Source organism: Gymnodraco acuticeps, unplaced genomic scaffold (genome assembly GCF_902827175.1).
Source record: "Gymnodraco acuticeps unplaced genomic scaffold, fGymAcu1.1, whole genome shotgun sequence".
Classification (NCBI taxonomy): Eukaryota; Metazoa; Chordata; class Actinopteri; order Perciformes; family Bathydraconidae; genus Gymnodraco; species Gymnodraco acuticeps.
The window spans coordinates 8,054-20,451 of record NW_022990901.1 but is presented as its reverse complement, the minus strand read 5'-3'; the positions used below and the strand labels follow the sequence as shown (position 1 = coordinate 20,451).

The 12,398-nt window shown below is 40.0% G+C and overlaps 1 protein-coding gene across 1 annotated transcript; it reads left to right on the top strand.

Annotated features, from left to right (window-relative positions):
• Positions 1-7: 7 nt before the first annotated feature.
• LOC117557754 (WD repeat-containing protein 18-like) lies at positions 8-5,589 on the top strand. Its single transcript, XM_034233733.1, is given in 5 exon segments — positions 8-278; positions 1,452-1,562; positions 4,771-4,904; positions 5,420-5,444; positions 5,446-5,589. Coding segments are annotated over 5 exon segments (609 nt in total). The 5' UTR covers positions 8-68; the 3' UTR covers positions 5,575-5,589.
• The last annotated feature ends 6,809 nt before the right edge of the window (positions 5,590-12,398 follow it).

Sequence of the window (12,398 nt, the reverse complement as noted above, 5' to 3'; positions counted from 1 at the left end):
TGTTGTCGGATCCGGAAGTAAGCACCCGGCTCCCGCACGCTGCTTCTTGTTGTGGTAGAAGAAGCATCATGGCGGCCCCTCTGGAGGTGATCGTGAGCAGCGACTCTGGCTCTCAGATGTGGAACAGCACCGTGTTCGACCTGCTCAGCGGCTCCAGCCTGCTGTCCTACCGGGGAGGGAGCTCCTCTGCCCGGGGGCTCACTCTGCTCAGCGGAGGGTACCTGCTCTGCGCTCAGCTGGGGAAGAACTTCATCAACGTGTGGGAGATCCAGAGGAAGGTACATCATTTCATATATAATATATATATTAAACATAATGTACACAAGGTATATACAGGTAGTTATGCAGAGTCACATACATACTATGTAAAGAAATAAAGAGAGAAATATAGAGAAAATGGGGAGAAATAATCAGATCCAGAGGAAGGTAGATCATTTTATATCAAACACTGTACACACAGGAAACCAATACAATATAAAGAAAAACAATCCAAATCAGATCCAGAGGAAGGTACCTGGGTTTATTTATAATATAGTAAGTAGAAGTACTCAGATCTAGTACTTGTGTAAAAGTAGAAGTACTCAGATCTTCTATAGTACAAGTAGAAGTACTCAGATATTGTATAGTAAAAGTAGATGTACTCAGATATTGTATAGTAAAAGTAGATGTACTCAGATATTGTATAGTAAAAGTAGATGTACTCAGATATTGTACTTGAGTAAAAGTAGAAGTACTCAGATATTTTAAAGTAAAAGTACAAGTACTCAGATCTTGTTCTTGAGTTGAAGTACGAATACTCTTTTACAAGTAAAAATAGAAGTATTATCATCAAAATATAGGTGAAGTACCAAAAGTAAAAGTAGTCGTTGTGCAAATTGCTTTCTCCAAGTTTCCTTTGAATATTATGAAATGTCTGCCCTTAACTCCCACTCATCCTGCCATTTTTTTTCATTTGGGATTTGATGATTCTTCTGATCTCAGCTTTATTTCACACTCCTACTCATCTGTCTCTTCCTCGCTGTCGCCCTCACCTGTGTGTTTTGGTTCATATGCACCTGTTGAACATGTATTCAAGTACACCACAGTGAACATGTGTATTCAAGTACCTCACAGTGAACATGTGTATTCAAGTACCTCACAGTGAACATGTGTATTAAAGTACCTCACAGTGAACATGTGTATTAAAGTACCTCACAGTGAACATGTGTATTAAAGTACCTCACAGTGAACATGTGTATTAAAGTACCTCACAGTGAACATGTGTATTAAAGTACCTCACAGTGAACATGTGTATTAAAGTACCTCACAGTGAACATGTGTATTAAAGTACCTCACAGTGAACATGTGTATTAAAGTACCTCACAGTGAACATGTGTATTAAAGTACCTCACAGTGAACATGTGTATTAAAGTACCTCACAGTGAACATGTGTGTCCCTGTGTGTGTTTCAGGACCAGCTGCAGCAGAAGATCGTGTGTCCAGGTGTGATCACCTGTCTGACCGCCTCACCTGACGGACTCTTCCTCGCTGCTGGGGTGGCTGAGGGCATTTACCTGTGGGAGGTGAGACCTTCTTCTTCTGTGGTTCAAATATGTTCCCTTTCTTGTTTGTTGATACCTTTTTTATCTGCAGAGAGAGAGAAAACCGGCGCTGTTGTTATTGGAATCTGGTGCTAGCTGCGCTAACAGATATAAGAACCTAACCTCCTCTAGGGGGGTCCGGGGGCATGCTCCTCCAGGAAGATTTTTTTTAAATATTGAAGTTAAAAGCATCAATCTGGTGCACTTTGAGAGCAACATTAGAGATCTATGGAAACATCTCTCAACACCAGATGAAACAGAACTGGAAGCAGATTTTCTTTTTCTTTATGGATTTTTTACAAATCACTCTCCTTTCAAACTGGATTCTTGTTTATTAATAACAACTTTTTTTAACTGTCATATAGTATTTTATACCCGTTTACTTTATTCTCTTATTGTTTTATAACTATAATGATCATATAAAGATGTGCCTTTACCTCACTGGTTGGAGAAAAAGCTTCTTATATTCGTTAGCATAGCTAGCTAACCAGATGCTAATAACAACAAAGTTATTGACTGTATGATCAGTATGACAGATGAACAGATCGCCACTGGGCTTTCAGCTAAAGACACAGCCACGCAGAAACTGCAGCATGTGTACGGCTCCTTATGGGTGCTGACATTTGTGAAGTCCCGGCCCGGAGCGGCGTTCTGGTGCTCTGCTCTCCCGCAGCTCTGCTCTAAACCTTCTTATTATACATCCATGCTCTGAACCCCTGTCGGACGAGACATATACCACGTGATGACACGTTAGGCTCGTGTTGTGTTCAAGGACCCTGACCGTGGCCAGGAAAAACAGGCACTCGCTTGTTTAATAATTTTGCGGAATAGATTTCTTAATTTTTTTCTTTTTTGCGTTTGTTACCTCGAGGGCCGTATCAAATTGTGTCGCGGGCCGTATACGGCCCGGGGGCCGGAGGTTCCCCACCCCTGGTTTAGATAGTTCACTTTAGTCTAAGTTATCTCAGTGGGTCTCAAACGTTTTGACCACAAATTATGTAAACACATATTTCCAAGGCACTCCTTTATAATTATTAGCATAAATAAAAACAGGTTTGAAATCATTCCAATTATACGACAGTAATCCAAAAATATCGTTTAAAGTTGGAGAGATACAAAAATATGCATAAATAAAAGTTAACTAGGTAAAATAAGATATGAATGAACAACAAAAATAAAATAAGCTACATTTATTTGTTATTGGCTATGGTTGGCTTATCGGTTATGTTCACATACTTATTTGATTATTAAAATGTAAACCGACCTTTTTCATATGGGTGTTTAGAGTTGTACCCCTAGATCAGGTCTCATGTTCATACAATACTGAATACATTTGAAGCCATTTTGACGTATATTACCCATGTCAATAAGTTTCTGTTTTTGTAGTGTATTTGCCTTTTGTAGAGATTTTATTCTTTACATATAAAATCTCGCCTAGGGCAGCAAATTGTCTAGAGCCGGCCCTGGTAAAGGCCTCAAGAGCCTTTATTGTGCTGGCAGACACATAGAAACAAATTGGCGGGGCGCACTCAAAAATGTCCACGCGCTCCGCGCTCACATTATACTGGGCCCACGTGCCTTAGCACCGCTGCTATGACTCCATCCTAGTGGCAGCACTGCACTCAGTCTGCTTTATATCAATATATGGATCATCTCTGCTTTTCATTGAACCAGAAGAACATATCAGTGATTTTGAGATCTTTGAATGCATGTAACCGATTTAAAATAGACGTAGACGTAAGAGGATGTAGATTATTTCTCTGTTACAGTTGTTAATGCTGGCGCGATGCAGAATGCTTTTAAAGCTGTTGTTTTGTAGGTCATTATTAAGTTGTGTTTTGATAAACCTCGCTGCTATAGTTACACCTGGAGGTCATAATAACATTTCACAAAACATCACCTTGGTTCAGGTGCAATAACGTCTGCTCTCTGATTGGTCCAGGTGTAATTACATCTCAGGTGTATTAATGTCTCTCCTCTGATTGGCTCAGGTGTAATAATGTCTGCTTTCTGATTGGCTCAGGTGTATTAATGTCTGTCCTCTAATTGACTGAGGTGTAATTCCATCTCTCCTCTGATTGGCTCAGGTGTAATAAAGTATATTCTCTGATTGGCTCAGGTGTAATAACCTCTGCTCTCTGATTGGCTCTGGTGTAGTAACATCTCTCCTGTGATTGGCTCAGGTGTAATAAAGTATATTCTCTGATTGGCTCAGGTGTAATAACCTCTGCTCTCTGATTGGCTCTGGTGTAGTAACATCTCTCCTGTGATTGGCTCAGGTGTAATTAGTCTCTCTTCTGATTGGCTCAGGTATAGTAACCTCTGCTCTCTGGCCGTTTCTCAATGTCGAGTATTCCTGCTGCAGAGCCACTATTTCAAGTATACTACGTCATCGAGTGGCGCCGAAGGACTGTTTAAATGCCCAGCATTCTGCGCCACTCGATGACTTGGTATACTTGAAATAGTGGCTCTGCAGCAGGAATACTCGACATTGAGAAACGGCCGCTGATTGGCTCAGGTATACTATCCTCTGCTCTCTGATTGGCTCAGGTGTAGTAACCTCTGCTCTCTGATTGACTCAGGTGTAATAAAGTATATTCTCTGATTGGTTCAGGTGTAGTAACCTCTGCTCTCTGATTGGCTCCGGTGTAACTATGTCTCTCCTCTGATTGGCTCAGTTGTAATAAAGTATATTCTCTGATTGGCTCAGGTGTACTAACCTCTGCTCTCTGATTGGCTCAGGTGTACTAACCTCTGCTCTCTGATTGGTTCAGGTGTACTAACCTCTGCTCTCTGATTGGCTCAGGTGTACTAACCTCTGCTCTCTGATTGGCTCAGGTGCGACTATGTCTCTCTTCTGATTGGCTCAGGTGTAATAACCTCTGCTCTCTGATTGGCTCAGGTGTACTAACCTCTGCTCTCTGATTGTCTCAGGTGCGACTATGTCTATCCTCTGATTGGCTCAGGTGTACTAACCTCTGCTCTCTGATTGGCTAAGGTGCGACTATGTCTCTCCTCTGATTGGCTCAGGTGTACTAACCTCTGCTCTCTGATTGGCTCAGATGTAGTAACCTCTGCTCTCTGATTGGCTCAGGTGTAATAACCTCTGCTCTCTGATTGGCTCAGGTGTAGTAACCTCTGCTCTCTGATTGGCTCAGGTGTAGTAACCTCTGCTCTCTGATTGGCTCAGGTGTCCACAGGTAAGCTGCTGTCGGTGCTGAACCGTCACTATCAGGACGTCACGTGTCTGAAGTTCACCGACGACAGCAGCCACTTCATTTCTGGAGGAAAGGACAACATGGCTCTGGTGTGGAGTCTGTGCAGGTAACTGGTTATCTATAATTAATAATAATATAAACATGGTATATTTTATGTTACATTTGTATATTTTGCATCGTTATAATGTAAATACCAGTCAATGTCTTTTGTTACATGTATATGAACTAGTGTACTTTAATTGTGTACTATAGAGACAGTTACAACAATTATGTTTATTGAAAAAAATGGAATCATAAATACACAAATTAATCTGCATGAGAAATAAATAAGATTTAAAAAAACCGTAATAATATTTTTACAGTGATAAATCTAGGCACTGTTGAAGCGTGTTGTACTTGTTTAAACAACAGTTTTTTTTGTCTTTTATTTGACCTTATTTTTACAGTTACATAAATTAAAAGTGTTAAAATATAAAGCAGCAGTGTCCTCCAGGGGGCGCTCTATGGACAGGTACCAATCTGCTACCATAGCAACACGTTAATTAATGAGATGGGCTCATTGTGGAGCTCTGTAATTGTTAAAGTGATTTGTGTGTGTTAATAACTGTGTGTGTGTGTCAGTGTGATCCAGCTGGATTTGAACGCCCCCCCCAGAGCCTCGTCACATCCTGTCCCGTCACTCTCTACCAATCACAGACCTGCACTGCGGCCTGATGGGAGCTCAGGCTCGCGTTGCCACCGCCTCCTTAGACCAGACCGTCAAGGTGAGGCTTTAACGAGACGTTTCTTAACGAGGTTGTTGTTGTTGTTGTTGTTTCAGCTGATCTTAAAGCTGAGTTTTCCAGCAGAGCTTCATTAATTGTGACGTTTTCCTATTGAGGTTTGACTCGTTGTGCAATAGTTGTATCTCATCCTCTGAGCTGAGTTTCCTGTCTGTTACAAACTGGAGACTTTTTTAAATGTGTGGTTTTCCATTTTGAGGTTTGGTGTGTTGTTCTTAGCTTTAGCTGACTAGAAGAAGAAGAAGAAGAAGAACCTTTTTTAATCCCCCTAACTCACACGTGTCAAACTCGAGGCCCGGGGGCCAAATCAGGCCCTTGGTGGATTTAATTTCGGCCCGCAGGATAATTTCTAATTCCTCTTAGATCTGGCCCGCCGGTATATTGCACGCACACCTTCACTCCATCCTGAGGGTCTCCTCAGCTCAGAGCCTGAGCCCAAACATTGATGACCTTGCACCCAAGAAGAGATGCCAAGTATCTGAGCTAGCATCACAGAGCAGCACACTGAGTTCAATGGATGCTTCCTTCTGCACTCTCTCTCAGGACAACAGGGCATGTTTGGTTTTCTCTCTGAGGGAATAGTTTTGTCTAAAATCTCTAAATGAGACGTTTTCTTAAAGAAGTTTTGTGCGTTGTTTCAGCCAATGATCAGCGGAGTTTCCTGTCTGAAACTACACAGCAGCAGAAACTATTTAAATGTGATTTTGTTTTAATGAGGTTTCAGCTGTCCATCATCTGAGTCTCCACTCTGTGAAACACCTCAGAGGTTCTTTAAATCTGGACGATTCTTTATGAAGTGTTTTTGTGAGAGGATAAGAGTATAGATGAAAAGACAGGAGTATAAACAGCTTAGCACAGTAATGCTGTTTTTCACATTCGTTTTAAGTGAAAGCTTCACAGCGTTGCCTCGCCTTCAGACTTCCTTTTCTTATCTTCAGACACACCACTCCTTCATAGGGCTGCTCAGTTAATCGTATTTTAATCGCGATTATGGCTTGCAACGATTACGAAAACAACGTAATCGAAATAAAACGATTATTTTTTTATTATTACTTTTTTGTTGTTGTTGGTTTTTCAGTTGAATTATTCTTAAAGTTCAGGATAATCAACAGTTAAAAACATACTGTTCCGGTCCGACACAGAGATGGAAGCATAGAGCAACACGCTCCCGACCCAAAATATCTAAAAACACTGTCCGAACAACGCAATCCAACTCTCTGAGAGCATTTAAATCAACGGGGAAATATCGGACTAACGAAAAATGTCCAGAAAGGGAAAGAAAATCAATACCCAAAGTAAAAAGCACGACGAGGAAGAAATCGATCAGCTGTCTCAAGCAAGCAACAGCATGGATGATGACAAGCAGCCAGATGACGCAGATCACAGCGGGGAGGCTAATATGAGTTTAATTCTAAAAGAGCTGCGAGACTTTAGAAAAGACTCCTGCCAACAACTCAATGGAATAAAGGAAGACATCAATAAAATTAACAAAAGAATGGAGGAAGCAGAGGAACGAATTGACGCAGCGGAGACCAGGATCCAGTCATGGGAAGAGGTGGTGACAGGCCTAGTGAAGCTACAGGTACAGACCGAGGCTAAACTGACGGACCTGGAGGGACGAACACGGCGCGAGAACATAAGGATCTACGGAGTAGAGGAAGGTGCAGAAGCCATGTCGACATCTGTGATCGCTTTTGTGGAAGAGCTACTAGTTAAAGGCCTGGAACTGACCCCCTCTACGCTATAGATCGAGAGGGCGCACCGTGCGCTCGGCCCCAAACCTCCGGCAGAGGCCTCACCGAGATCACTGGTGGTGAAATTCTCAAATTTTAAAATGAAAGAAGACGTAATCAAAAAAGCCTGGCAGAAAAAGGGTTTTTATTTCAAAGAAAAAAAGGTCAACGTGGACCACGATTACGCACCTGAATTGCAGAGAAGGAGAAGGCAGTATGCGGAAGCCAAATCGGCACTTAAGGAAAGAAACATAAGATTCCAGAGCCCATTCCCGGCCAGATTAAAAGTGTTCTATGAGGACAATCCAGTGGTCTACAACTCGGCTGAGGAGGCAACAGCAGACATGGTGAAGAGAGGGATACCAGTGACTGTCCTGCAGAACCCAAGCTCGTTAATGGACCAGATTAACTGGCTGACCTGGGAACCCAGCAGAAAGCGAGGAGATCAACTGCACCCGAGCTCCAAGTTACACTTCAAGGAACGGCTTCGAAGCTTTCGACATCGGGATACCTGATAAGTAGCACTGAGACTATTTTCTTTTTTCTTCCTTCCTCCTTGCCTTTACTATTATTATTTTCCTCTCTACCCAAAGGTTGAGATCAAACTGAATAGAACGCTTATACCACGGGCACATGTGGGCACATTTTGGGTCGGTTTGCTACCCTCTGTATTTTATGGACCTATGTATCAGCTTAAGGGCTGAAGAGGGCCCCCTTCCATCACTAAGAGGAAGAGACTTTCCCTCCACATTCCAACACTCCAAGGCACAATATGTGGCCTTAAATCTGGAAGTCAATGTCATTTATGTTTGTGGATATTATTCTGTTACATTTTTTTTGGTTATAGTTTTGTATTTTATTAATGTTATATATACAACAGGGGATGTTGGAAATGATTTAAATGTAGGAACTCATGGATTTAAAATAAAGGCAAATAATCAGCATGCAGAGTAAAGGGTCAATTAAAGTAATTACATACAATGTGAACGGTCTGGGAAACCCAATTAAAAGGAATAAAGTCATGTCAAAATTAAAAAGAGATGGAGTTGAAATAGCCCTCCTTCAGGAGACTCATCTAACAGAACAGGAACACCAAAAACTTAAAAAGTGGAACTTCAGTTCATATTCATCCTCATACAGAAAGGGATCCAGGAGGGGCGTAACAATCTTAATCTCCAGTAAATTAAACTTTGAATGCACATGTGAAAAAAAGGACAAAGATGGGAGATATGTACTGATTCGGGGAAATTTGGAGGGTACTTTAGTTACCCTCCTGAATGTATATGCCCCCCCGGGATCTGAATGGTCATTTTACAAACACATTTTTGAAATAATAACATTGGAGGCCCAAGGAATTCTAATTTGTGGGGGAGATTTCAATGTTAGACTTAACCCAACTTTAGATACATCAAAACCCCTTCCCTCAGGAGGGAAAAAAATCACCAAGAACATTACATTGATCTTGGGAGACCTAGGGCTCTCAGATATATGGCGAGACCTAAATCCGTCTACGAAAGATTTTACCTTTTACTCACACCCACACTCAGTATATTCAAGGCTCGATTATCTGTTTATGTATCAGAAAGATTTTTACAGGGTCCAAAATTGCAGTATAGGGACCATGGACTTATCAGACCATGCCCCGGTCTCCATGGCACTAAATCTAGGACTAGAAAGGAAAAGCACAATCTGGAGATTGAACACAGGAATTCTTAACCAAATTAGGCCTCAAATCAGGACCGATATAAAAGATTATCTGAACGACAATGACAATGGAGAAGTGTCCCCAATAATCTTGTGGGATGCATGTAAAGCTGTCCTAAGAGGAAAAATAATTGGCTATTCCTCAAACATAAATAAGCAAAGAAAAGAGAAAACAAATCAGCTTCAAACAGAACTAAAACATCTAGAAAATATACATAAGAAAACCCTAAATACAAAAACTAAAATGGAAATAGATTAAAAAAAGAACGAACTCCATGAAATCCTCTCTAACGACATAAAAATAAAATGATCTTTCTAAAACAAAGTTACTATGAGGTAGGAGGTAAATCAGCAAAACTATTGGCTTACAAACTAAAAAAACAACAGGTAGAAAACACAATTTACAAAATAAAAGACCCTGAAACAAGTATTATACATAGTAATCTAAAAGACATACAACAAACGTTTGTCTGTTTCTATAAAAACCTATACACACAGCCTAAAATAGATAAAACCAACATCAGGAGTTTCCTTGACTTGATCACTTTTCCTAAAGTGAGGGATGAGCAAAATCACAATTTAATTAGAGAAATTACGGGAAAAGAAATCGAAAAGGCAATCGCTGATTTAAAGCCCCAGGCCCAGATGGTTTCCCTTCTGAATGGTACAGGGAAATGATGGATCTACTGATCCCAACAATGAGGGATGCTTTTAACCACGTGCTTCAGACAGGTATAGCTCCCCCCTCATGGGGCGAAGCAGTAATCTCCCTGATACCAAAGGAAGGGAAAGACAAATGTGACTGTGGAAGTTATCGTCCAATAAGTGTGCTAAATCAAGACTATAAGATCTTTACCCACATTTTGGCAAAAAGACTCGAAGAAATCCTCCCTCGGATAATAAATCTAGATCAGACAGGATTTATCAAACAACGGCAAACTCAAGATAATATCCGCAGAACTCTACATATAGTTGAACATATATCCAAAAACAAACTCCAGGCAGTACTTTTGAGCCTTGATGCAGAAAAAGCCTTCGATCGAGTTAATTGGAAATTCCTATACCAAGTTCTTGAAAAGTTTGGCTTTCACAAGACATTTATTAATACTGTTCAAGCATTGTACGACAACCCTTATGCAAGAATAAAAATAAATGGAGCCATATCAAATTCTTTCAACCTTGAGAGAGGGACACGACAGGGATGTCCAATTAGCCCTCTGTTATTCGCAATTTATATCGAAGCTCTGAGTTTGGGGGTTACTCAAAATAACAATATTACCGGCATAAAAGTATATGGCCAGGAACATAAATTATCATTATTTGCTGATGATATATTAATATACCTGTCAAACCCAGATGAATCATTCTTGAGTTTACTGACCTTTTTGGATACTTATAGTTCTGTCTCAGGGTACAAACTCAATATAACAAAAACCCAAATACTGAGCTTTAATTACAAGCCAAGCCAACATATAAACTCGACCATTGTTCTTAATTGGGAACTGGACCACTTAAAATATCTGGGAGTAAACATCTCTAAAGATTCAGAGGACTTGTATATACTAAATTTCAACCCTCTAAATCAGAAAATAAAAGAAGACATAAATAGATGGAACTTGATCCCAGTGCTGAGCTTTGAATCTCGAATAGAATCAGTGAAAATGAACATCCTACCTAGACTTTTATACCTTTTCCAGAATCTACCAATTGAAATCACAGACAAGCAGTTTAACGAATGGGATAAAACCATATCAAGGTACATTTGGCAAGGGAAGAAACCAAGGATTAGATTCTGTACTCTTCAACTAGCAAAAAACAAGGGAGGAGTAGCGCTCCCCTGCTTGAAGGACTACTATATATCAGCCCAATTAAGAAGCTTGTTCTGCTGGTGCAAGCCAGACTACAGAGCTAGATGGAAAGAAATTGAGAATAATGTATCAGGAGAAGTACCAATCGAGGCAAGGTTAGGGGATAAAAAACATATTAAAAACTTACTGGAAAAAGATAACCGCTGGATCAACCTCTCTTTAAAACTATGGCTGAGGGCCATCACCAGGAGTGACTTGCTGGAGGAAATGAAGATATTAAGATGGTGCTCACATGATCTTGATTTCACCCCAAGCAAGCTAGATACAACATTTAAAGGCTGGGCCAAACATGGCCTTACTTCATATTGCACATTTTTCAGCAAAGGAACTATGTTTGATTTTCAAACATTAAAAAAACGATATGGGTTGAATAACGGTGATTTTTTTAGATTTCTACAGGTACGCCATTACTTAAATAGTTCCCTGTCAGACAGCCAGAAGGCCCTTGAAAACCCTTTATTAATAGTTTTCACCAGTGCATACACATCAGACACAGGGATGAAAGTAATCTCCAAACTTTACCAAGCTCTTCAAGATATTAAAAAGGAAAATACTTTCTATATAAAACACAAATGGGAAAACGAAACAAAAAAAACCATCCCTGACGAAGTTTGGACAAGCTACTGTACTTTTCAATGGAAGATCTCTAGCTCAGGCACCTACAGAATGTTTAGTTGGAAGATGCTGAGCAGGTATTTTTTCAGCCCTGCCCAGTCATCACATCAGCTAGGGCCCCCCAGCTGCTGGAGGAAATGTGGTTCTCAGTTAGCACATCACTACCATTTGTTTTGGACTTGCCCTTTAATAGTAACTTTTTGGCAAAAGATCCATGTAGAAATTGAAATAATACTACAGGAAAAAATCCCATTAAACTGGGATGAATTTATATTTGGGCTCGTACATTCAATCCCCTCAAACTTAAAAACAAAACAATTATTTGGAATTCTTACTGTTGCAGCAAAAAAAGCAATAACTAGAAAATGGCTCAAAGCAGACATCCCCTCTCTTGACAACTGGTATGACAAAATCCATGAAATCTATATCATGGAAAGAATCACATTCTCAATGAGGCTACAGGAAAACACATTTGAGGAAATATGGAAAAAGTGGAGAATTTACATATCCCAAAGACGACCATCCCTTGTTTGACTGTTCCTATACACCGATTGAATGTATATAGATGTGTATGTATGGCCACATGTATGTGTATTGTATGCATATATGCATGTTGATATGAATGCATATGTACATGTGTAGACATTTGCTATTTCAAACAACCCCTGTGTACTTTTTCGTTTTTATTTTATTTTGACTAATTTTGTTTGCTATTTCATTTGTCACTTTTGGGTCTCTAAAAACATATGATTTGAAAAACTGTACTTGTATTATAAAATAATGTGACCCCAAATAAATAAAGAATTAAAAAAAACAAAACATACTGTTCACATTTTCTTTCTCCAATAAATGGATGTTTTCAAAGTCAATGAATAATCGCAATTACAATTATTGACCC